The sequence below is a fragment of the Danio rerio genome, chromosome 8, assembly GCF_052040795.2.
Source record: "Danio rerio strain M-AB ecotype USA chromosome 8, GRCz13ab, whole genome shotgun sequence".
NCBI lineage: Eukaryota > Metazoa > Chordata > Actinopteri > Cypriniformes > Danionidae > Danio > Danio rerio.
The window spans coordinates 40,060,394-40,088,230 of NC_141028.1; the positions used below are offsets into that span (position 1 = coordinate 40,060,394).

At 35.0% G+C, this 27,837-nt stretch overlaps 1 protein-coding gene and 1 long non-coding RNA gene across 4 annotated transcripts in view; one reads left to right on the forward strand and one right to left on the reverse strand.

Moving 5' to 3' along the window:
* Nucleotides 1-27,837, forward strand: part of si:dkeyp-14d3.1 — a 592,968-nt gene that overhangs the window by 382,975 nt on the left and 182,156 nt on the right. Inside the window, exon 4 of the mRNA XM_087265101.1 lies at nucleotides 8,835-9,021. Within this exon, the coding sequence (XP_087121227.1) occupies nucleotides 8,835-9,021 (187 nt within the window). The remainder of the gene's footprint in view (nucleotides 1-8,834; nucleotides 9,022-27,837) is intronic.
* Nucleotides 7,437-27,837, reverse strand: part of LOC141375881 (uncharacterized) — a 215,957-nt gene continuing 195,556 nt past the window's right edge. For 2 of the 3 annotated variants that reach the window (XR_015498247.1, XR_015498248.1), the window contains exon 5: nucleotides 7,438-9,080. This is a non-coding gene — a long non-coding RNA (uncharacterized LOC141375881). Of the gene's footprint in view, nucleotides 9,081-27,837 lie in introns of all 3 variants that reach the window. The other variant, XR_015498249.1, reaches the window with a different exon arrangement.

Sequence of the window (27,837 nt, forward strand, 5' to 3'; positions counted from 1 at the left end):
ATTAGAAGAAGTCTTCACTTCACTATACTTGTGTGATGTCAGTAACTTCAGTTCTAACTAAAGCGAACAGAACAATGTTTGTGTGATAATGATTGGGAAACATTAGATAACTAGCATGTTCTGTACTACAGAATTGACAGTGTTTAATTGTCGTTAAGAATATCTAGTAGGAACCAATTGGCTGTTGGTGACAAATCTAGTTATTTTTGATTGTCAATGTATTCTTGTGTTGTTTTGGCAAAAACAAATTGTATTTATGGTGACAGCACCTGATATATATCCAGTGTTGGGAGTTAACTAGAAACTAGTTACTGTAATTAAGTTACTTTTACACTTAAAAGGTAAAGTAAGGGGTTGAAGGTAATTTAGGTAATTTAATTACACTTAATTATAATGTACCTCTGTAAAATACTTTGAATAAATTCAACAGTTCTGTATAAATCAATTTATAGAAGAGCCTTTTGATGCATACCTATTTGGGTACACACAAAACTTGGGAAATGTTTTATGATCTCATTTCCTGCATCTATCTGCATATAGAAAAAAAGGTGATACAAAATAGGCACATTTTTTTAATAAATAAATAAATAAATAAATAAATAAATAAATAAATAAATAAATAAATAAATAAATAAATAAATAAAACTGTTGGTCATGATCATACATAAACAACAAATATCTTTAAAAAAATTGCATATATTTAAATACAAATATCAAAAGACTAACATGATTTTTCTGACCTGAGTTATTTTGAATCAACCAATTCAGGTCTTTTTTTTTTCATCCTTGATGACTTTAAAATCATCTGATCCGATTGGTGTTTCATCACTGTCTGAAAAAAAATGTTTCAATCACAATACCTGCTCATTAGAACTTTCATTAGTTATTTAGCTTGCACATGTGTGTGTACTTATAAATCTATAAGAGCTCTGCTTTCAATCAGATTTAAAGTTTAATTTATGTCGTGCATTAAAATAGAAATGGCATTTTAGTAGTATTTAGTGATGTAATTAAATCTTTACTAAGTAATTGTTCAGTTTATGAAAAAGTAATTTAAAAAGCAATTTAAGTACAATTTTTAATGATGTAAATGTGATCAGTTACTTTTTTGAAGCTGTGTACCTAACACTGTTTATATCTATGTGGAATAGCCCACTACAGACCATAAAACATTTTTATTTTAACATATCCCCAAATGTCTATTCAACTCCTCATCTGCCGAACATCAACCTTGTTGTAATCAAAAGTAACTATGCTTTGCCAGACAACAAAAGCTCAGTCAAGTGTTCATTTACAATCCGAAACAGTTGATTCTTCTCTGGGCCTCTGATTGTGACTTTCTGATTGTGTTGGTCCTCAGAACAGCTCGGCATTTGTTTTGACAGTCTGCTTTTTTGAAACTTTGAGGACGTGTGTGCCACGGGACCAGTAAAACGAGCAGTGTCAGTGTTGCTCAAATGAAAAGTGTTTTCTCCGTTTTCATTTGCCATTCAGGGCACCTTTGTTTTGTCTGGAAAATTGGGTTGTTGATTCACTTCTGGGATGTTTCTTTTCATACACAGTGCCTGACTCTCTCTTGCTGCTCAAGAAGAGGATGATAATTTGTTTGAAAGATTCTCTCAAGAGAGAGAGAGAGAAAGTAGTCGTAATGAAACAGGATTTGGGGTGCTGTTTTTCATTTCACTCTTTCTGTAAATGCGTAATCAGGAAAATTGTATTCACTCAGAATGGTGAAGCTTCTGCTCTTTCTGTGTCTCTTTTCCCTCGTAGTAGCATGACTAAAGACTATCTGTGAATTAAAAAAAAAATGTCAAGTTACTGAAAATTGTTGTTATCATGTTATCAGAAATATGATTTATCTTGATGCATGTTTGCTGTTATTTGTGTACCTGTAAGTAGCAGTTATATTAAAAAAATTTGATCTATTCTAGTGAGTTATTTTGTACAGATGGTTCAGATGGTTCTTTGAACAAATAGACTTATTAAATGAATTCGACTTTCTGATTCATATATCAAAAATCAGAATACTTGAAAGTCTAATTCATTTAACTCATTAAGCCTTCTCATTTAGATGTGGCATTAGAAAGTCTAAATCTTTAAAGTGAGTCAGTTTGTTATTATATCACTATTTTTTTTAATTTCATTTCGTTTTAATATAAATATTACTGATATCACTAGAAAGGCTTTTATTATATTTTTTTATTTAGCATTTTCATTCATTCGTTCAATCATTCATTCATTTTCTTTTTGGCTTAATCCCTTTATTAATCTGGGGTTGCCACAGCGGAATGAATTGAACTTGTCCAGCCTATGTTTTACACAGGGGATACCCTTCCAGCTGCAACCCATCACTGGGAAACATCCATACACTCACATTCACACTCATACACTACGGACAATTTGGTTTACCCAATTTACCTATACCACATGTTTTTGGAAACCAGAAGATCCGAAGGGAAACCGCACACGAACACGGGGAGAACATGCAAACTCCACACAGAAATGGCAACTGACCAAGCGGGCTCAAAATAGCAACCTTCTTGCTGTGAGGCGATCATGCTACACACTGCATCACTGTGCTGCCATTATTTAGCTTTTTTATTATTAATGAGGTAATACTGGAAATTATTTATTGTTTTTTCTTTATTATTATTAATATATATATATATATATATATATATATATATATATATATATATATATATATATATATATATATATATATATATATATATATATATATATATATATATATATTTTACTCTATTTTATTATTTTGTTGTTGTTTTATTTTATTCATCTAGGTATTACTGGGAAGCATTTATTTTTATAATATTATTATAATTTTATTTTATTAATCCAGTTATAACTGGGAAGTATTTATTCATTCATTTATTTATTTATTTTTATTTATTTAGTTTTATTTTATCAATATAGGTATTACTGGAAAATATTTATTTTTATATTATGTATTTTTTTTTTTTTTTTAATCCAGTTATCACTGGGAAGTATTTATTTTTTTATTTAGTTTTATTTTATCAATCTGGGTATTACTGGGAAGTTTATTTTATTTTATGGTTGTTTGTTGTGTATTTTTTGTTTGTTTTTTTGTTTGTTTGGTTGGTTGGATAGTCGTTTGTTTGTTTGTTTGTTTGTTTGTTTGTTTGTTTGTTTGTTTGTTTGTTTGTTTGTTTGTTTGGTTGGTTGGTTGGTTGGTTCGTTGGTTGGTTAAATTTGGTAATCTATACAGTTCCCATCCTTTATTGCAAAGTCTGTTTATTCAATGAGTTGATTTATTCATACCGTCCAATATTAGAACATCTTAGTGATTAAAGGAAATCCATTGATTCAGTTGTAGAATGCATTCTGATTAATCTAATGATTTAGATTTACAAAATTGCACAGTTTGATTTATTTTAGTGAATCTATTCATTCATATGTGGCATTGGCAATTCAGATTTAGTAAATCAGTTCATTCAGACGCCCATGTTATCTTGTGTGGAGAAAAATCAGATTCATTTAGTGAGTCAATATGTTTAGTTAGTTCTCGCTTATGTAGAATTGTAAAGTCAGATTTTTTTGTAATAAATAAGTAACTTCTGGCTCATGAGCCAATTCATTAAAATAGCCCTTCTCTTGTGTGGAATTTAAATGCATGATTCATTCTAGTAAATTTGTTCATTTGGATGGCCTTGGTCTTTTTGTGCTGTAGAAAAATCTGATTAATTATAGTGAGTCAGTTCATTCTGACGGTCTTCTTATGTGTTTCATTAGAACCAAATTTCTTCTAATGAATTGTTTCATTGACTTTATTCAGACAATCCACAGTTTGACACTGTAAAAATCCAGTAATTATATTTATTACTGTATAATTCGAATCAGACCATATGCAATTTTTTGCCATATTTAAAAAAAAATCATAAAAATAAATATTTTTTATAAACATACAGCAGGGAAAATTTTTCTGGGAATATTATTGTTGTTGACATGGAATTGAAACAGATTTAGGTAAAAACCCAAACAATACAAACATAAACAAAAATAAATAAATAAACACAAATCTGAAAACAATAAAAATATATAATGTACTGAACTACAGATATTATTTAATATTTAATTTAATACATTATTTAAAATGCTTTTTGGTGATGGCAGCTCAAGCCTCTCATATAGATAATGAATCAGATAAATTTCTCAGGTGTGAGTTTTTCTCGGACCTCATCAAAGTCTAAAGATCTTGATGGTTCTATGGATTTTGTCTATCAAACCTGATCTTTAATTCATTTTTATGTTGGATTCATGTCAGGTGATTGGCTGGGCCATTCTACAGCTTTATTTTCTTTCTCTGAAAGCATTTGAGAGTTTCTTTGGCTGTGTTTTGAATCATTGTCTTGCTGAATTGTCCACCCTGGTTTCATCTCATCCTGAAAATGTAGATGTTGGACTGAAACAGCTAATGTTCATTTACAATGAGGAAGGGCAGAGGGTTGCTGAATAACTATTGAGAGATTTCAGTTACTGTCTGGGCTTTCACTGCCTTTCTACACCTTCCTTTCTTCATGTGTTCAGACCTTTATACATGTGTCATTTAATTTTATTACACATAACTTTACTTGTAAATTAATTAGGTTTGTTTTCTTTGCATATATGAATTTATTTGGTTGCATCCAACATCCAGGAAAAAATTCAAGTCAACGGCACCTTTACAAATATGTTTTTTGAGAAAATTTTACTTATTTCCCCTGCTGGATTTTTTAAAATAAAATAGCATATGGTCTGAACTGAAGCATGTGTGTGGTGGTATTGTTGTTTAGGTGTAATTTATCTCATAATTTTGATACTTTAAACTTAATTATAATTGCTCATTCATTTACAACCCTTAACTGTTTTGATTAGGGGAAAAAAAAATATCTCTCTAATTAAATTGTAAATTACATCTTCAGATTGTTATATAAGATTTTTAATTTGAAAACATTTTGACTCCTCATCGTAGCTATATTTTTTTGTAGCCCATAATGAAGCTTTAATTTCCCGAGACTTCTAACTACTTTAAATAATGATTAGCTTGTTGCAAACTAAAATGAAGTCTAGCTTCACAACACTGCTACTGTATCTGGCCTCACGCTTGAAGAGTTCTGGAGCCACTCGTGTATAGCTGAAGAAGAAAAAAACATTATAAGGAGTGTTGTTGTTCTTCGACTCCGTATGCAATTTGAGGCAAAGTGATCACCACCTCAGGCAGAAAATGAAGTTTCTGTTTCTTTGTTTCTCTCTCTCCGTCCGTCGCTGTCTCAGTAGTTCCTTCTTCTGTTGCTGTCAGCTGTAGTCTCTGTATGTGTCTACCTCCATCTGTTCCCTGTCTCTCCATATCACTTCCTTTCTTTTACCTCCTGCTTTACTTTTCCCCTCTGCTGGGTTTCTCTCGCGCTCCTTCTTTTAATGTGTTGCGGTGCGGTAATCGCTGAGAGCTGTGTCATTGCACTCAGCAGCTCTTTTATGATTCCTCTCACTTGCGCTTTTCCTTGTTCTTCGATCGGCTCGTGACAGTAAACTCTAAGTGACTTGACGTGGCTTCCAACCGGGGTTTCTCTGGAGACTTGTTACATAAGGCAATCTGTTAAGGGCTGGGCAATTTATATATATATATATATATATATATATATATATATATATATATATATATATATATATATATATATATATATATATATATATATATATGACATGACATGATAAAAGGTATCTTTTTAATGCTAATCAGGTGCCACTGACATGTAACCAATGTCGTATTCCTCACCATACTGTATCCCTCACATTACTGTAAAACATATTTTATTAGATTGTGAAATATATAGACTGACAAGGTTTTTTTATATATAGATATACCGATAGCCCTTTGAGGGATGTTTTTTTAAAAATGTATGCCCTGAAAGATTTTTTTTTTTTTATCTGAATCAGAATGAACTTTACATATCAAGATAAGAACATTAAATTACATTACGGGCGAGGCAGTGGCGCAGTAGGAAGTGCTGTCGCCTCACAGCAAAAAGGTCACTGGTTCGAACCTCGGCTCAGTTGGCGTTTCTGTGTGGGAGTTTGCATGTTCTCCCTGCCTTCACGTGGATATCCTCCAGGTGCTCCGGTTTCCCCCACAGTCCAAAGACATGCGGTACAGGTGAATTGGGTAAGCTAAATTGTCCGTAGTGTATGAGTGTGTGTGTGAATGTGTGTGTGGATGTTTCCCAGAGATGGGTTGCGGCTGGAAGGGCATCCGCTGCGTAAAAACTTGCTGGATAAGTTGGCGGTTCATTCCGCTGGGGTGACCCCGGATTAATAAAGGGACTAAGCTGACAAGAAAATGAATGAATGAATGAATGATGTAATATACACTCACCATTTACTTTATTAGGTACTAGTACCGGGGTGGACCCACTTTTGCCTTCAGAACTGCCTTAATCCTTTATGCCATTGATTCAACAAGGTACTGAAAACATTCCTCAGAGAGGATGGTACTTATTGACATGATAGCACCAGCTGCTTCGGATTTGTCGGCTGCACATCCATGATCCCATTGCAACAGATCCTCTAGATCACAGGTGTCAAACTCAGTTCCAAAAGGGTCGCAGCTCTGCACAGTTTAGTTCCAACCCTAATTAAACACACCTGATCAAACTAATTGAGTCCTTCAGGCTTGTTTGAAACCTACAGGTAAGTGTGTTGGAGCAGGGTTGGAACTAAACTGTGCAGGGCTTCGGCCCTCCAGGAATTAAGTTTGACACCCCTGCTCTAGATACTCTATTGGACTGAGTCTGGTGACTGGAGGCCACTGAGTACAGTAAACTCATTGTCATGTTCAAGAAACTAGTCTGGCATGATTCGCTCATAGTGTGTTATTCTACTGAAAGTAGCCATCACAAGATGGGTGGTCATAAAAGGATTGACATGGTCAGCAATAATACTCATGTCGGCTGTAGAGTTGCTTAATTGGTATTAATGAGCCCAAAGTGTGCCAAGAAAATATCTCCCACACCATTAGACCACCACCAGTAGCCTGAATCGTTGAAACGAGGCAGGATGGATCCATGCTTTCATGTTGTTGACGCCAAATTCTGACCCTATCATCAAAATGTCGCAACAATAATCAAGACTCATCAGACCAGGCAACGTTTTCCAATCTTCTATTGTCCAATTTTGGTAAGCCTGTGTGAATTGTAGCCTCAGTTTTCTGTTCTCAGCTGACAGGAGTGTCAAAGAAGCGTTTGACAAGTGTGAATGCTTCAAATCGGACCCAGGCATTGTTCAGTTTCCCGACACTGGCCCGGTTGGAAGATGTGCGCCAGAGTGCGGTTTGGTTGGGCTTTGGCACGGTATGCTTGTACAGTAGTGTGAGTGCAAAACGCACTTGAGTCCAAAAATAAAGACGTGACGTCACTTTTAAGGAACTGTTTCATATAGATTTATTAATCATTTTTACTTTTCAATGCAAACTGTCGCAGTTTATTAAAAACAATAACACCTCGCTACATGTCAGCCACAACTTCAGCAAACCTCCTAGTACATGTAGCACAATGACTTTTTAATGATTATTTAATAGCACCAAAATTTGTGGATCTGTTTAACTAAATATTTGACTGCGTGTCACAGCATCACAAACGACTGAGACGATATAACTAAAGCAATCTCTGCTGCGCTGAGCAAGAGCACTTCACTTTCTGTTAAACTGAACAGTCACGTCATCAATGACGTAAGGGTGCTCAGATTCAAGGCCAAATGCAGTGTGTGTGCAAGCCTTCTTGGGAAAGAGGAGGAGGAACAATCGTGATTCGGCACTGTTCAAGGCAACTGTATCTAGCGAGAGTGAGAAACTGCTCTAGACAAAATAGAATTCATAATATTTATAAAAATACATTTGAATGCAGTGAGGGTACACTGAAAATATTAGGTACACCCAATATGAATGATCAAAATTAATTGAGTAAACTCGTTGACTCAATTTAATTGAGTAACGGAATCGCCCAAAGGTGCATATTTAAGTTTATTTAACTTGCTGGTTTGGTAGATTATACTTAAATTGTCCAGTTCAGTGTGTGTGTCTGTATGTGTAATTATATACTAAGAAAGAAATGTTTAAAAGAAAAATGAGTAGCAATTTATCCCATCATGGTGAATAATTATACATGAAGCCTTGTTTTCTAATTAAAAAAAAGACCTTAATGTTGCACATATTAGAATTTTACGATCAAGACTACATTAAAAACGACCTATTTTTTTCAAAGGATTAATTGTGATTTTGTGCTCACTAAATCTTACAAAATCTTAAGTTTATGCATTTTCATTGTATATAAGATAAATTAACTAATTTTTTTGGGTGACAGGACCAAAATGCTAAATTTTAAGTAATATTAAGTCAACTTTACTCAGTTGTTTAAGTAAAGACAACATTAGGGTTTACAGTGTATGATCAATTGTTAGATCATTCACAATCAAAAGCAGGGCTTGTAATGTCACAACAGAGGGAAATCTGAAACAATGTGTTTTGAGACACTGCTTCTAGAAATTATTAAAAAAGATGTTTTGCCATTACAAACTGGTGGTTTAACCTCCGTGACCACACATAAATGCTTAAACACTACATACATTTGAGTGTTTCATAAAAAATAAAAAATAAATCATTAATTTACATTTTATACATAAATATAACTCTAATTACATTCTAATTACATAGAAAGTTGATGGTTCTCAACCACTCTCAACATCACAACATGCATTATTTAAAAAAGTGTTTCAGTGACGATATTGATCTCTCTCTTTTTTTCTTTTCTTTTTTAATTCAGTTTGGAGCCGGGCTGGCAGAGGGTTGTTCAGGTGGATCTGGAGGTGGATGGTGGTGGAAGTGCTGTAGGCAGCAGGTCGTTTTCCTGGGCAGTGGAATACCCAGGCATCAGGCCTGGCACGGAGGAAACAGAGACGCACATCCACCTGGCACAGAAGGACCTTGTGGGCATCGTGCCATTGGCTATGGTAAGAACAACGTCATTTCAGTGGTCTCCCAGAAAGGCAATGGGTCTCTGTCGGAATTGCTGGGACGGAAAGATAAAAAGAGGCAGGCGGTCATGCATTTTAGACCACTTTGATATCATGTAAAATGAACCATCCTGGTTGTCAGTTTAGCATAATTTCATGTTTTAAAAAGTAATGGTTCAATAAAAAAATATTTAAGACCCAAGTTACCAGAATCAAACATGGTAAAATGCTATTATTTTCTAAGTTTTCTAAGATTTATATTATAATATTTTAATAATAGAATAATATATTTAGTTCATTATATTTATATAATTTTATGTTAAATATTTTGAACAGTATTACTACAGTATTACTGTAGCATTTAAAAGGATAGTGAATCCAAAAATCTAAATTTACTAATGATTTTCTCACCCAAACTGTTAGGAGTTTCCTTTTATTTCTTAAAAAGTGGTTAGGGTTAAACACAAAATAAGAAAAAGAAAAAATCGAAACTGTAATTATTGACTTTTATTGTAGTCAAAATATACTAATAGAAGAAAAAAAAAAAACAGGTTTTACGATGAGTGTAGGGTGATTGATTTATGACAGAATTATTATTTTAATTTCCTTTAAGCTGTGCCCAAACTTTTCTAGCTATATTAGAAACGTCCAGACAGTCCAGACAGGTTGGAGCAAAACTATACAGGACAATAGCCCTCCGGGACAGAGTTTGGGCACCCCTGCTTTAAGACAATAACATTATTAAAACTTTAATTTTTTTAAATGTTTGCTCAAATTGAAAAAGAAGAAGCTTGTTTAATTAAATCCAAAACTATTGAGTTTTAGGTTCCTATTCCCATCCAGACTGAAGGAACACAGGTATCCTTCAAAGGACAACTAAAAACCCCATCTCTTTCAAGAACACTTGAACCCCGATAAATACCTAAACCACCTACTGAAGCACTTTTTTTCAGTCTTTCTTATGTACATTGCCTCGTTTTGTTGAATTGCTGAATACCTCCTCAATTGTAAGTCACCAACATCGGACAAAAGGGTCTGCTAAATGATTACATGTAAATGTTTGGTGGTCTAATCATTTATATTGGCTGATTAAAAGTTACACATTTGGTTTTAAATCTAAATGAACCATTATTAAGAACTAATTTTGTGTAATTATTAAATATAAAGCACATATTAAATAGCAAATTTTTTAGTTTAGCTTCAGTTATATCCACCACTTCCCACTGAGCTAAACAAAGTGTAACAATCATCTTTTACAATTATCGTTTATAATCATTATTAATCAGGGTAATAAGGAAATGTGCTTATTGATGTGTTCTTTTATTATTTTTTCTCTGATTTTCTCTTTGGATGTAGCAAAATATCTGAGCTCAGCAATTGTTCTGATGTCGCTTCAGTTATACGTTCCTGAACAGTTCCAGAATTACTGTGTTTTAGTATTTTTTTGTAATGTTGTTTTTGTGCTGAAATCGCTTTGTCTTAAACAGTCTGTTTTTACTAAGTCATTTGGTAGTCATTGTAGTAATCACAGTTACTTGTGTGCATGTGCATACGTTATCAATCATTCCCTCCTTCTTGTTAATTCATGCATAGTAATTATCCATCGTAAGGAAAAATCAATGTGAAAGTGCAGGCTCCAGCTGTGATTTAAACAAACATCAACTGCTCCATTAATGAGAATGACAATACACCAATTATGTTGCAATATTAGATATGTCACTTACACTCTCAGACTCGCCCAAAGGTTTAGATTGCTTTATTAAAAAGTGTATATAGTCTAAATTCAACAGATCAGATCCATCTACCTTTACACTTCTTATATTTCTGAAATATTTGATGTTTTTGTGTATACAATGGATAATCTTTCAGTCACTTGTTTCTTTTTGAATTTTGTCAACTCTTCTGTGCCACATACAGTATGCAGCTATGTTGAGGCTTCATTGGTTTAATTAATCAGATCAGTATTTTAATATATTGTGTTTATAAGATTTTTTATTTTTTTATTTTATTATATATATATTTTTATATATATCTATTATTTTTTTTTTTCAGTTTTTACTTCCAAAAATGAAAATATACAATTTTTACAATCAGATTTAAAAAATACTTTTAACAGCTATTACCCCATATGCCTCATCCTCACACCCCATTATACTGTATGCACAACAGGAAACAAAGAATAACTGTAGTTTAGACCAAGCTATTAGATACATTACATTAAAATTTACATTTGTTGTATCAGTTGAGGGTTAAGTGTCCAAAGTTTCTTTGACATCGCCTATATAGATGTTCCACACCTGGTTGATCCATGCTGATGATAGATACAATATTTCCAATAGTGAATGCAACCAGTGTTTAACAGAGAAATCATGAGGGGGTTTCTACCTCTGTACCATCATTTTCTTTTTAGCAGTGAAGGCAGCCAACCAAAATGTACTTGACCTTTGCATTTAAGGGAAATTGGGCAATATCATTCAATAATAATAATGCTGGATCTTTGCATAAACACATTTTTGTAACTTTAAATAAAATGTCCAGCACAGAACCTCAAAGTTTTTGCACCTCCAAATATTCCCACATCATAAAAGGTATCTGAACTCTGTGGTTCACAAAACTTACAATAACGTGGAGATAAACAATAATGTGGAGATAAACCTATAGATCATTTTAATTTATCAAAAAACCTTTAGCAAACTACAGTTGAAGTCAGAATTATTAGCCTCTACTGAATTATTAGCCCCTGTTTAGTTTTTTTCCCCAATTTCTGTTTAACAGAGAGAATTTGTTTAACTCATTTCTAAACATAATAGTTTTATTAACTCATTTCTAAAAACTGATTTATTTTATGTTTGCCATGATGACAGTAAATAATATTTTACAAGATATTTTTCACGACACTTCTATACAGCTTAAAGTGACATTTAAAGGCTTAACTAGGTTAATTAGGTTAACTAGGCAGGTTAGAGTAATTAGGCAAGTTATTGTGTAACAATGACTTTTTTTGTAGACTATCAAAAAATATCTTAAAGGGGCAAAATTATTTTGACCTTAAAATGTTTTTTTTTTTTTAATATTCTAGCCACAATAAAACAAATAAATCTTTCTTCATTAGAATTTTTTTTGACATACTGTGAAAATGTCCCTGCTCTGTTAAACATTTTTGGGAAATGTTTAAAAATGACAAAAAAATTCAAAGGGGACTAATAATTTTGACTTCAACTGCATACACGCTTTTAAAGTTATACATATAGAGTAAAAATCTGGTGAAACGGGAGATTCTCATCATGGATGTGCAGCCAACAAATCTGCAGCAACTGCATGGTGCTATCATGTCAATGGACTAAAATCTCAGAGCAATATTCCCAGTGCCTTGTTGAATCTATGCTACGAAGGATTAAAGCAGTTTTGGACACAAAAAGGGAGTCCCAGTACTAGTAAGGCGCATTTAATAAAGTGGCGCGTGAGTTTATATTTTCATAAAATTAAATGCGAGACACTGCTTGCAGGACTTAGGACAAAGCTTTAATAGGATGGGGACTCTTAATAAAATCTAAATAAACTCTAAATGTCACTCTAAATAAAGTATTACAAAAGAGGCCTATATATATCAATATTCTATGAGGTTGCTTAAGAATATACTGTATGAAATTTAATAAACAAAATGTGTTTCATTAATGGTTGATTCAACACAAGAAGCCTCATCACATTTGCATTTGTTTGAGTTATTAGTAAAACACAAACCCTGTGACGGTGTGGTAATTAATCACCCTCCTGTGCCCCCTCATCTGAGACCCCGTTTGGCCGTTTAAGAGACTTTGAAAGTCTTCAGCAGCTGGGACTCGATGCTGCAGTGCTTGCTGTCACACTTCACCGTCCCATCGCTAATCATTTGGCAAAGGGTTTTGGCTCTGCAAGACAATGTTCCTGTGCCACTTGCTGCTTGTTGGTTCACCTCGTAATTGTCTGGCGCGTGGCTGTGGTGTTTGTGGTCTAACGGGAGAGTTTTGGATGAGGACAGGGCTCTTGCTCCAGACTCTTTCGGGGAGAGTGAGCGATTTGGCTATCGCTTCACTCCAGACGAGGTCTCAAGTGGAGGAGCGCAGGGAGTCATGCGTGACCGGCCAGACAGATTTCACTCATTTTTTTGCACTTGGAAGAGGAAAACGGCTGCATTTTTTCATGTGCTCAATAATTGTAGCTTTGTCTGTTATTAGATTAAATGTGTTATTGTTTTTGAATTGATATAATAACTTAAAATACAATTCTTAATAACCGTATTTGTGTACGTCAGTAATTGCTGATAAAAGCCTCCTTGTTATTATTGCAAACAAGATCGCTCTTAGTGTAGGAACAATTTTGCATTATATAATTTTGTGTACTAGGAAAGTGTCAGAATAGTTTTTCTGTAGATATTAAACAGTTATACATTAATGTGGTACTACATGGGATACTTGCCATTTTAAATGCTGTGTAAATCATTCATTCATTCATTCTCTTTTTGGCTTAGTCTCTTTATCAATCCGGGGTCGCCACAGCGTAATGAACCTCCAACTTATCCAGCACATTTTTACGCGGATGCCCTTTGTAATGGAAATTCATTTTTAGATGAGCTTTATATGTTAGAAACTTGTCTAAGACTCATTATTACATGTGTGTGTATCTGTGTTCTCCATATGTTCATCATAAAACCTATGTGTACATTTTTATAGATAACTATATTTCTTTAGGTGAAAGCTTTTTCATTATCCTAAGATGGATGTGTGGTTGTTATGAGCATATCGCACGAACAGCAGAAGACACCTGACGTAATTGTAGATGAGGCCTTATTGGGAGTTGACCTCGTAAGCAGTACAAACCAGATAAAAGGGTGAACACACTTGACTTTAGTATCTCACTCTGCAGAAACTGTTGTTGCTGTATGACTGTGATCTTCTTTATAAAGAATAAAACTTGTAAAAGACATCCCCGGGACTTTGTTTCTTGACCACTGAGAGAGCCACCTTAGAGAAAATAGCCACTACACCTTCCAGCCGCAACCCATCTCTGGGAAACATCCACACACACTCATTCACAAACACACACTCATACACTACGGACAATTTAGCCCACCCAATTCACCTGTACTGCATGTCTTTGGACTGTGGGGGAAACCGGAGCACCCGGAGGAAACCTACTGTATGCGAACGCAGGGAGAACATGCAAACTCCATACAAAAACACCAACTGATCACTACCTACTGCATCACTGCGTTGCCCTGTGTATATCATGATTTTTTTTTAAAAAAAGAAAACATAAGTGCAGGAAAAAAATTATTTATTTTTTCAGGCTAATAGGTTAAGACATTAGCTGATAAATTAACCTATTTTATTTAAAAATATTATCTGCTTATATAAATTCATTAGGCGTCATGGTGGCACAGTATGTAGCACGATTGCACGAACAGCAAGATGGTCGCTGCACTGGTTCGAGCCTCAGCTGGGTCAGTTGGCATTTCTGTGTGAAGTTTGCATGTTCTTACTGTACCTTGTTCGCATGGGTTTCCTTCGAATGCTCCTGTTTCCCCAGCAGTCCAAAGACATGTGGTATATGTGAGTTAGGTAAGCTAAATTTTTCATAGTGTATGTGTGTGAATGAGTGTGTATGGATTTTTACCAGTGATGGGTTGCAGCTGGAAGGGCATCCGCTGCGTAAAACATATGCTGGATAAGTTGGCGTTTCATTCCATTGTGGCGACCTCAGATTAAAAAAGTGAATAATCCAAAAAGAAAATGAATGAATGAATGAAATGCATGTATGCCAGCAAGTGTGACAGTAAAACTGTTGATTAAACTATTTTAATATTTACAGCAGACAAAACAGATCCTGATGGTGGAAAAATGACATATGCAATTTACATCTGATCAAAATAACATTAAGGGTAAATTTGTCTTAATCGTGTGTAAATTAATACAATCTTTTCAATTAGTTTTAGCAAATTAGTGAGTTAATTAGTTAACAGTTCTAATTAGAGATGTGTTGACAGTGATATCAGTGAATCAATTTAAAACTTGATTTTGACGAGCCAGTATTTTCGGTCTGTGATGTTTTCTAATAAAAGATCAAAGCAATAAATGATGTTTTGATCATCTTCTATGTGGTGTCAATTAAGGACGTACAGTAGTTGTGATATGTGCCACATGCAGTACGTTTACATGAAATTTATACTAATTTTAGTGTTTTAAATACAAAATAAACCTGACTTTAATGTTTAAAAGGTGTTGTAGCTGGATGATTTCCAGCCATTACCTCTGCCTTCCAGGCAAACATCTAATTAAATTGCACTCCACATCCTTTCATGGGTTTTCAATCCTTTGAAAAATGGTGTTCAATTGCTGCTCATTTCATGAATCAGCACATTAAAGAGGAAATCAGACAGCTGCATCACTGCTCAAACACTGCTGCTATGCCACCTCAACACTATTGCAAATAACAATAGTCAATAGTTCTGAGCATTAGACCCATAGATATATGTTTTATTATTATTTGATCAAGACCAGTCTTTGTAACTTTTCTTAAATACCTTCAAACTTTCATAAACAGATTTCACCCCAAGATTATAATTTGCTGTTAATTAACTTTCCCTCATGTCATCCAAGCTGGAGGTGACTTATTTCTTCATTGGGATTTTAAAATATGTTTAGCTTAAACTGTGCTTTGAAAGTCAAATTAATTATTAAATTAATTCAGTAATCAGAAATATATACATATAACCAAAACCAAATGTGCACTTATTGGTCCTGAGGATACATTGAGATGAGAAATAATAAGAGTATTAGTTACAACAATAGTGCCACTGCTTAAACAAATCATGTTTCTAATACACTATCCTGCAGGCACAGGACATCAACATGACATCACACTGACATTGTACCCCAACATACTCCAACGTCATGGGGTCCAACATCCAACCTAAAATCAACCAAATATCAACGTAATTTAATATCATTATTGAACGTCAAAAAAAAAAGTTGTCCTAGATGCTGGCTAGACATTGACGTTTGGTCACCTGACGTCATGACCAAAAATCTAACATTATATTAACGTCTTATGATGTGTGACTGCTGGGTACCTTACAAAAGTTGTTGTCAATCCTAGTTGTAAGAGCAACAAATAATAACTTGACTTGTTGACTAACTTGACAAGTTGGTCATTTGGAAAAAGTGGCAGAAGGTAGATTTCATCAGTAGAACAGAGTTCATCTGTTGAACTGCATCCCAATCATCACAAATACTGCAGAAGACCTATTGGAACCCACATGGACCCAAGAGTCTTACAGATATCAGTCAAGTTTGGTGAAAAAAAAATCATGGTTTGGGGTTACATTCTGTATAGGTGTGTGCGAGAAATCTACAGAGTGGATGGCAACATCAAAAGCGTGAGGCATCAAGACATTTGTGCTGCCCATTACATTACAAACCACAAGAAAGGGCAAAATCTTCAGCAGGAAAGGATTCTTATACCTCCATAACAAAGTTCCTGAAAGCAAAGAAGGGCAAGGTGTACAAAGTTTGGTCAGCCCAGTCACCAGGCATGAACATTAATGAGCATGTCTTGGGTAAGATGAAGGAGGAGGCATTAAAGATAAATCCAAATCAGTTATTTAATATGAGTTATTAAAACTATTATGTTTAGAAATGTGTTGAGAAAATCTTCTCTCCATTAAACAGAAATTGGGGAAAAAATAAACATGGGAGCTAATAATTCTTACTTTAACTGTTTACGGTGAACACCTGCTTCCTTACATATAAACTATTTTCTTACATTTTTTTTTCCATGAATCTTTGATTATAACACTTATGTGGACTAAAGTTAATACCGTTGTAAAACATAGCAGCAAGCAACATCATCTTTGATACTATAAAAAGCTAAGGAGATCAATTTGTTTTGCCTGAATTTAATTCTATAGTAAGTATTAAAGTAGGAATTGAAATTGTATAAATAAACAAAAGCCACAATTTCAGCTAAAAAAAAAAAAAAAAAAAACATTTAGTATTCCACTGAAGAAAAACTACCTCTTGGATGAGTAAACTAACAGCTTGTTGTTGTCTTTTTTTAAAGTTATTCCAAAAAGGGAAATTTCCTCATACATGACCTATTCCTTTAAGGCAATGAGTTTAGCTGCTGTTCAAACACTTCTCCCAGTTTCCTGGCTGATCTAGCTGACATTAGTGTTGTCAAATCCTGCTGTGTGCTGATGCTGAGGTCAGTGGATAGTCTGGCTGATAATGAAGAGTTCGGTCTTTGCAAGATGACCTGGAGATTGCGTTCTCTGGGAAAAAAAAAAAAAAGTTTCTGCAGAGATGGAAAAGAAGCAGGAGAAGCTGTGCGACTCTGTGAGTGGGCTTGGTGAGGTTGATGGGTAGTAAGACTAAAGAGTTATTTTAGTTCACTCGAATGGTACATATCATATTATTTATTCTGGAAATGTTTTAAAATGTATTTATTCATTATTTTACTGAATGATATAATATCTATCTATCTATCTATCTTCTGTATATCTGTCTATATGTCTGTCTGTCTGTCTGTCTGTTTGTCTGTCTCTGTCTGTCTGTCATACTATTGTACTGTCATACTATCTATCAACACTATCTTTCGTACTATCTATCTACCATACAATCTACCATACTCTTTGTATTGTACTATTTTCTCGAGTGTAGGAAGGAAGGGGAATTACATGAGTTAACTCATGATCTGATGTTATCAATATATTTTGCCCCTGATAATGATACTTTTTTACAATAAAATCATCCATGATATATCATAATATTTGTAAATAAAAGAGGCATCCGCTGTGTAAAACATAAGCTGGATAAGTTGGAGGTTCATTCCACTTTAGCAACCCCAGATTAATAAATGGACTAAAAAAAATGAATGAATGAATGAACGAATGAATGAACAAATGAATGGACAAATGAATGAATGAATGTATATCTTTACATGTTTTATAGAATTAGCAAGTGGACAGCTGTCAAACAAGCTTAAAAATGTGAATGTGCAGACAGTAGTTTGTGACGAAAAAGGTCACATCTCTAGCCATAGCAAAAACATCTCAGTGTTGTGCAAAAAAGAAAAAAAAAAGTCAAATTACCAATTTATTGTTTTCTAGTTTTCTGTAAACTTGAGACACTTACTGCAGCCTGGACAACATATTTTATTTAAACCTAGAAACATTCTACACATAGCCCTGGTTGATTTTCAATGCAAAATCATGCATCCCACTAGTCATATTTTTCTTCAAGAAAAGTAACTGATCAACATGTTCAGAGGTGTGAGTAGACTTCTTATGACCAGCATTTAAGATGTCTCCTGTAGTTGGAAACATTAGTTCCGCTGATACCCTAGTCCTGGAACACTGAACACCCTGCAAAAACTCAAGGTTGAACCCGCTTCCCTAATAATTAATAAAAACTTTAATAAAGTACAATACAGACATACATTTTGAACACATTTCATTGTTATTGTTCATTTACTGGTTTGCTGGGAATTAGAACTGAATTAAGAAATAGTTTGAAACAAATCTTTGTGCTTAACATACAAATTTAAATATATAAGCTGATGGATGTCTTCAGTGAAGTGTGTATGACACCGTTTCCAAAGTAGAGTAAAGAGTAAAAATAAAGAGAAAGTAAAAAGGCTGAATGGAGGAAGCTTGATCTTTATCCTCTCTGCAGATGGTTTGTTTAACTCACCAGTGAATCATTCAGTTTTTCCACTTACAGATTCCGCCATGTTAATAGCAAATGCAACTGACTCTTAAAGGGAATGGGAGATGAGACTTTAGCTATGTTTCCATCCACCTATTTTTATGCGCATTTTGCACATTCACATAAAAAAACGGTTGATGGAAACGCCATGATGCGCATATATTTTGAAAATGCGCATTTAAAACTTATGCACATAACTGAGAAGATTAAACTTTTTATTTGATTAGATGCACATAAACTGCGATGGAAACACTTTTACTGCACAAATTTCAGTATGCTCATTAAAAAAAATCATGTGATTTTGTTATAAGAGATCATGTGATGATAAAAATGTGTATTAATGGACAGACCAGCAGGCTGAGCACACAGTAAAACATCTGAAATGTTTTTTTGGTCATCTAAAACACCTTACTATTTAAGTATTAGCGTTATTTTATTATTAATGACCTCCAGAATCAAGAGCGTCTATGCTCCGCCTCTGACACCTTCAAATGCTTCTGAGGCGCAAGTCATTCATTAGATAAAGAAATAATTGATGCAGCATCTCCTACCGCAGTAAATTCAGTTTTTACTATTAATATTTGGCGCCAGATAATCAGGAAGTGATGATTTTATTCACTTTATTTGCACGTCTTTTATGCGATGATCCAGTTTCGTGCATTTTTGGATGGAAACTTTAGCTTTTGATGCACGTTTTTCTCAAAACACACCCACAACCATTAAGGGATCAAGCACAACCCTGTTAGACCATCCGCATAAGGACCATTCTGTTCTTAAAATATCAAAAGTGGATTCAGACACTGCCTTAATGCTTTTGTGCTATGCGCTTAAGACTTTGCGCCTAGATTGTTAAAATAGAGCCCATAGTCTTTTCATAAAGACCCTAAAGTATCATATCAAATTGTGTGAAATGGATATCCAATGTTACCTCTAACATAATTCTTTCATCTTTGCGTTAGATCCAGTAACAAATTCCTCTAGTAAAATCACTTCCACTGTTCAGCCTCTATCTGGCACAGGCATCCCGAGGCCAGTATCTTGACGTTGAAGGACCTTTACTGTCTTGGTGATTGTGTAATGAGAATAAACCTTTTCTTCACTTCACTGAATCATTTAATCATTAAGCTCTTGGATTCTCATCATAAGAAATCTGGCCCCTGGAAGTAATTCACTTCCAACAGCTCCAGGCAAAAAAAAAAAAAAAAAAGTGAGGTGAACATAAGAACCAAAAGCCATTGTACAGACAGAGTCACCTCAGTTAAAATGCTAATCCACTCACGGGCCAGTGTGGGAGTCTCCCCTGAGCCAAGCGCTACGGCGGTCGGATGTCAGATGAGGCTTGGTGATGTACTGCAACCGACCTTTCCACAGATGCGTTTCCTGGAGGAGGTTACGAGCCCCCCTGTAGGACCTGATCTTTGGAGCCCGATGACATGAATTAAGCGGAGCGTGAAGAGCCGGCGCAGTGAGGCAACGCAATACCGCCACGGCCCGAGTGAGTCCCACACCGAGGGTCACTGTAATCTCGATTAATCACCTCCAACAGATGGCCTCCACTGAGAGAAAGAGAGAGAGACAGCTCATAGCTGTGTTGACAAGAGTGTCGCCCCAGCTTTGCTTTACATCAAGCTTTCATCAGTAATTAGTTTTAATTAGGCTAACAGGCCACAGTGTCTTTGAGCTGCGATACAGAGCTAATAGGGTTATGAGGGGTAGAAATAATCCTTTTAAACAGAGTAATCTACGAGTGACCTCTGTGCAGGTCACGGATTTTGAACATAAATAGTCAGAAATGATTCATAGCTTGTGTGCCGTCCATCCATATTTATGGATTATTAGCTTTCTTGGCCCGTATCTGTCTTCCCTCGCTCACTTTCTTTTAATTTGGTGCATATTTTTCAATTAATGGTGTCCTTGCTGTTAATCAATTTGAACAAAAGGACATTTAATAGCTTCTCTAAAGCTCGGTAGCTCAAATGCGCTGCGACAGACCTCTGGGACCGAGAGAAGGAGAGAGTGAGAGAGAGAGAGAGAACGCATCAGGGGACAGATGAAGAGAGTTGAAGTTTTATGAGAAAATTTTCCACTTTGAAAAACATACTGCGAGAGCGCTGGAAAGGCTCTCAGGTGTACATCGGCTGCCTGACAGAGACTGAATTTGTCATCTATTTCAATACCGCGTGGCAGAAATGACTCTGAGGAGAGGGATGGAACGAGGGATGAAAAAAGGAGAAAAATCAGCCGAGCCGTATGAGTGAAGGAAGGTGAAGATGAAAGATATTTCCCCCATTTGTATGTCTCCAGTCCATTGTGTGTGTGTGTGTGTGTGTGTGTGTGTGTGTGTGTGTGTGTGTGTGTGTGTGTGTGTGTGTGTGTGTGTGTGTGTGTGTGTGTGTGTGTGTGTGTGTAAAATGATGCGTTATATGGGTCATGTGAAGATAGATCTGCCGCTCCATAATTGAGGCAGATCAGATTTGTCAGCACAGCAGGAGTCTGTTCTTTGAGCTGACTCGTGCACACACATACACACACATACACACACATTGCTGCAGTGATTTTGGCATTGATTAGACTAGTGCCTTCATCATTACAACTGCATTAGAGAAAAAATAAAGGGGACGATGACAATATTACACACTTCAGAGCAAACATGACATGGAGATTTATCAAATATGATCTGTCTTTCTAATGACCCACAGACACTTGTAACTGATCTAATGGGGGTTTTACATCGGGCAAGAGCGATGTTTGTATGTACAGTAACACATTGTTTTATAGTGTACACAAACATATGGCCAATTGGCACAGAGCCCAGCTATGATTTAGATTACATCCACATGGAAGTTTTGCAGATTCTAAAAAGGTTGCTTTCATACACACACCATTTAAGAAATAGGCATTTACCAGGTTTTGTTGTAATATTGCTGATAAACTTCCGTTCAAAAAACTTAGCAGCAACTGCAGCTCGAACACATCTCTGTAATCCATAATTGTTGTTGATACTGGTTGTTATGTGCAGGGTTATTCATCCTTCTTCTGGTTATGTGGTACTGTGATGTCATCATTCATTTCCTTCATTTTCCTTCGGCTAAGTCTTTTTATTTTATCAGGGGTCACCACAGTGGAATCAACCGCCAACTTATCCAGCATATGTTTTATGCAGCGGCTACCCTTCCAGCTGCAATCCAGCACTGGGAAACATTCATACACACTCATTCACACACATACACTACAGCCAATCTAGCATATTCAATTCACCTATAGCGTATGTTTAAACTGTGGGGGAAACTAGAACCAGCGACTTTCTTGCTGTAAGGTGACAATTTTAAACACTAAGCCACCATGCCACCCAGTGATGCCATCATTGAAGGGCTTTGCCTATTAACACCGCTATGCGTCAGGTCATGTTTTAATGTTTATTTTTAACTCTGTTACACATTATTAAAAAGGTTTGTTTCAAAGTATTGACAGTACCAGTGTCATGTAGAGAAAAGGCAGAAATTATAATAAACGTGTGGATTGACCAAAAACCATTGCTGTGTGAAGATCAGGGTGGTGATAGAAATCATGTCCCACAAAGAACCACACAAATAGTTTTCCATTAAATCACATTAAACTAGCTTATATATTATTATTATTAATAATATTATTGCTTTTTTAAAGATTTATTGTAGGTACTTTGCCTTTATTTTGATAAGACAGTGTATATTGACCGGAAGTTGAGTTGAAGAAAGAGAGAGGAGGCTGACATCAGGAAAGACCCATGAGAATCAGGACACAAAATTGGAACCAGCATGAAATGCTTTTAAAAACTTTTATTTTCATTTATCCCTTTCACTCGTGTGATCAAACAAGTGTGATTAGACTTGGCTGGTCTCTGATGTGTACTATCACACTGGTGTGATTAAAACGTTCAGAGGGTACACCATTCTCAACTTCTGAAATTCAAGACTAAACTCAAATCACATTTATCCATGCTTTCAAACAAAAGACATTGATTTTAGGTTTCAGACATTTAAATACACATAATTACAAGCAAAACATATGGTTTGTAAAATACACGTGCATTTATATGAGATGCCAATAATACTTGTTTTCCAATATAACTGGACGATGTGCTTTGTTTATGTAAGACACACTGTTTATGTTACTAGAATATCTTTAGTTGCTAGAAGGGTTGCTACAATCGTAATTTAACAAGAAGTATTTATATAAATGTATTATTTATTAAGTTACGCATTAATGGTATTTTATCAGCGTCTACACCTACCTCAACTTTAAACCCATCCCTCACGGTAATGTAAAAATATTGTTTCTTGTACAATGTCAAAAAAATTGTGCAATTTTGATCGGAGTATACTCAGCTGTATCCCATCTAGATCTCACCACGCTGCTGGAGAGGGTAAAGTCTGAATGGGATACAGCTGAGGATACAAGATGGACGAGAATGCAGTGTATTCTTAATAGCGGACACACAAAAAAAAAAAAAAAAACTCCCATCTCACACAGGAAGGTCAGCTGGACTATTTAAAACACACATGAAAGGGTTAATTTATTGATTTATTTAACCTCAAGACATTTATTAAATGGAAGTATTCTAAAGCCATTCCACTGCGCCCACCCATGATATAAGAAGGAAATACGCTTAAGGTAATTGAGGGAGTGAGTGCTTTAATGGCAGCTCGTTCAGCACTTATTACTACAGCCTTCACTATCACACAATCCTCCACAGATCACTTTAAATAACCATTTGTTGAAAGCAAGTATGCTTGTCTTGTCAATATTCTATTTTAATGAGTGAGTATGAGAGTGTGTGTGTGTGTGTGTGTGTGTGTGTGTGTGTGTGTGTGTGTGTGTGTGTGTGTGCCTTGTGTTCCTTACATTGTAAAGGCTAAATGTAATACAACTTAACTCTCACATAGTCACACACTAAAGCGAAGCAGGGCTACGCCCAGTCAGTACCTAGATGGGAGACCACATGGGAAAGCTGGATTGCTGCCGGAAGTGGTGTTAGTAAGGCCAGCAGGGGGCACTCAACCTGCGTTCTGTGTGGCTCCTAACGCCCCAGTATATTGATGGGGACTCTATACTGCTCAGTGAGCGATGTTAAACCGAGGTCCTGACTCTCTGTAGCCGTTAAAAATCCCAGGATGTCTTTCGAAAAAGAGCAGGGGTTTAACCCCAGCCAAATTGAATCATGAACAAACTGCCATGTTTATCTTTGCCTTTTGGACTATTATGAACTGGGAATGACAAAGACTCTCTAACAGAGTTTGCATGTGCTGGTGAAGATTACAGACACAGATGAGAAGTTTGTGCTGACTGTGGGCTATATTGCGTGTGTTTTTGAACTCGAATAAGTATTTAATCTATGATGCGTGTAGTTTTACTGTAATTAATAATATATCGGAGGCCATAAGGAGCTGTATGTGTTCATATATGTTGCATTTATGTATTTATTTTATATAATTACAGACGTTACAGTAGCCTATTTTGCACTGTTATTGATCTGCAGTTACAATCAAATCATGTTCATAGAAAAGTTAGTAATAAACATTTATAAACAAGTAATTATGTGTATAAAGCATCTGTTTTGTGAGAAGTGCTGCTCATTATGATATGTGAACGACCCGTACAGCCTTACTGTAGACATTTATTCGAGCGAGCATGAGGTCGACTTAAACTTTGTCATACACCACGCCCACCAAACAGGGGTACCCTTTGTGGTGGAAACGCAAGCCTGATAAAGGTGACCCGTACCGACCCGAACCGTACCGTACTGTACTTTACCAGTCAGTGGAAACGAGCCATAAGATAGCTGTACATGTGAATGTGTATGTGTGTGTGTGCTTGCATGTGTAACTATTACTCGCTGGGCTTCATGATGCAAACTTTGACTCACATTATCTGAATGAAAGCTTCATATGCTAATAAAAAGTTTAGATTTTAATAGGTAGTGGATTTAGAAAGTGCAGATCCAGTTCTTATTTCAATATATGTGAGTATCATGGGTGAAATGTATATTGGTCACATAGATTTCCAATTTCTGTCCTGTCTGAAGGTTCGATTTTTGTTGGTAGTTGTACTGTTTTGATGGACAGTAGACTACAGACATCAAACATGGGCGATTACACCACTGACAGCAGTAACTGCTATTGTACGCAGTTGGCAAATGTTGAGCTAGGGGAATGAAGTTGAACTCACAAAAGCCCACTAGTAAGTCAACTGTAAAGCTGTGACTGTTCATCACTTTCTTAGTGTTTAAATGGTCTGTCACAGAGCAGCAAGTTCCTGCCCTGGATTTGATGGTCCACTCTCATGAAAGTCATTTTGCTCTTGGCTCAACGTCCAGTTCTGCCAGCTGCGCATTAATAACCGGTAAAGATAACACGTGTTTGCAGCTTAGTGCAATCATACAAACGCCACCTTCCACCCCTGCTGAATATTCACTAGTACACAAAAAATAGAATGTGTTTGTTGCTTTTTTAGAACAGCTGTGCTAGGAAGCTTATGAATGCAGTGCTGGCAGTGCATGTTTTCTGGAAAGCTATGCAAGTTGTTTGAGCAATTTATGTTTTGTGGTGTGGTATTGGTTTAGTAGAGGTATATATGATTTTGGCTTTAATATTGTGACACAAAGATGTAATATTGAAACTTTGAAGCACTGAAATAAAATGCAAAACCCTGTAAGAAACCTTTTTATTTCCAGATATATTTGAAAGGTGAAAGTGTAAATAAAGTACAACTTGGAAACTTTGCATTCACAAAGTAATTTAGAAGTGACGAAAATCTATATCCATAGGCTCTTTTCTTTCCTTCATTTTCCTTTTCATTTGTAAGTTTCATTTCTTTCCAATCATTTTTCACTTCTTCTTCATTTCCCTTTCCACTTCATTATTCCTCTTTTCCAGTCCACTGCCTTTACAATTCACTTACTTTTAGTTGCATTTCTCCCTCGCTTCCTTTCCTTATGTTTATTTTCCCGTTACTTTTCCTTTTAAGTCCTCACTATTTTCATTTTTTTGTTTTTGCTTTGCTTATTTTTCTTACCTCCTTGTTATTTTCACATTTTCATTTTTAATTTGTGCACTTTTCCTTAATTGCCATGTCTTGACCTTTCCTTTGATACTTTTCATTTTCACTTATTCCACTTTGTCTTCCCTTTCTTTAGTCTTCCATTCTATCCCTCCTCGCCCTTTTTTATATTTCCTTGTTCCTTGCTTTGTCTTCCTGTCCTTTTCTTATGATTATTTTCCTTTCGCTTATAATTTGTGTACTTTTCTTTTATTGCTATGTCCTGACCTTTCCTTGTTTCCCTTTCCTTTCCTTCTGTACCTTACATTTCTTTTTGATGTCTTTTGATACTTTTAATTTTCACTTATTCCACTTTGCTTTCCCTTTCTTTAGCCTTCCAATCAATCCCACCTTGCTCCTTTATTAAAATTCTTTTTTTTTCTGTGCTTTGCCTTCTTGTCCTTTTCTTAACCTTTCACTGCACAGTGTAACCATATGGCAACATAATACTTATGTTCATTTACCTGACACTGTTTCTTTAAGACCAACATTATTTATGTATTTATTTATTTATTTTTTATTTTTTGTTTGTTTGAAAAAGAAAACCTCAGTTTTTAGCCAATGATGTGCTCAGATAACATACAGTCCTTTTTTGTAGCGCGGTTTTTGACAGACTGATGTTTATTGTGAGTAGTTGCTGAATGCAAACGTAAACATCAATAAGAACAATGGATCAAATTATGTCAGATCCACAAAAAAAAAGTGAAACATCACCTCCAGTAAGTTATGATAACATATTCAGAACTCTTTTTTTTTATCATTTTTTTTTTTATCAAACTATTTTTTGTAAATGGATCAAATGTATGTTTTCCCAAATTGCAACACTGTGCAATAGTGGAACATGCAATATTGCAATGGGTTAGCTAGCTAGCAAGGTCAGGTGTGAACTTTTAGGTTGTAACAATAACAACATGAATGCTAGTAATATAATGTCGATTAGCCATGTGTTAATGGCATTCGCATTATGGATAAAATCTAGTTTTAATGGCAATACTACTTTTGATTTGATATGAGTACAGGGAACAGTGTATTAGTGAACACTACCATGTTCTATGGCATGTGAAAGAAGAAAAGGACATAACTGGCTTTTCCTGCAGATGAAAGTGAGGGTGAGATGGGTTTTAGTGACCATGAAATTGATGCAGACTGGACACTTCATAAAGACAGTTTAGGTAAGTTAGCAAAGGCAGATAAGACCGGCGTAGTAACGTATATAGTATAATACTGTATATAAACATTGTTGGCTAGTAGCTGAATTATTCTGATGTATCTGGATGTATTAGACTTGTTATTTATTTGTTACTGGAGAAAATATTTATATTTACTGTGTGTTGTATACATGGTAATACAATATTAGGTTTGTTTTTAATAATATTCAGCCAAATATAGTGGAAAGCTAATGGAATATAAGCTGTTGGAAAGTATGTATGAGGTGTTATTTATAAGTTCTGTGTTAGAGCTTATAATACTGCAACACCAATTAAATCACTTTAAACAGCAAAATTATTAATTATTAGGAAAGTTCTAAATTTGAAATTTCTAAGTTGGATCCACTGTTGGACGTTGTTGCCATATGGCAACATTTCATAAAGTCATAAATTTTATTTTTACCGCACAGTCAAAACAGTCAAATATATATATATATATATATATATATATATATATATATATATATATATATATATATATATATATATATATATATATATATATATATATAATTAGATTTATCATAATGCGTGCGGTAGAGGGTTAAGATTATTTCCTTTATCTTTAATTTGTGTACCTTTTCTTTGTTACCATGTCTTGACCTTTCCTTGTTTCCTTTCCATACTTTAATTTTATTTTATTACAACATTTTGATACATTTCATTTTTATCTATTCCACTTTGTCTTCCCTTTCTTTAGCGCTCCAATCAATCCTATCTTGTAACTTTCTTTTATTTATTTTATTTTCCAGTCCTTGTGATTATTTTCTATTAATTTAATTTCCTTT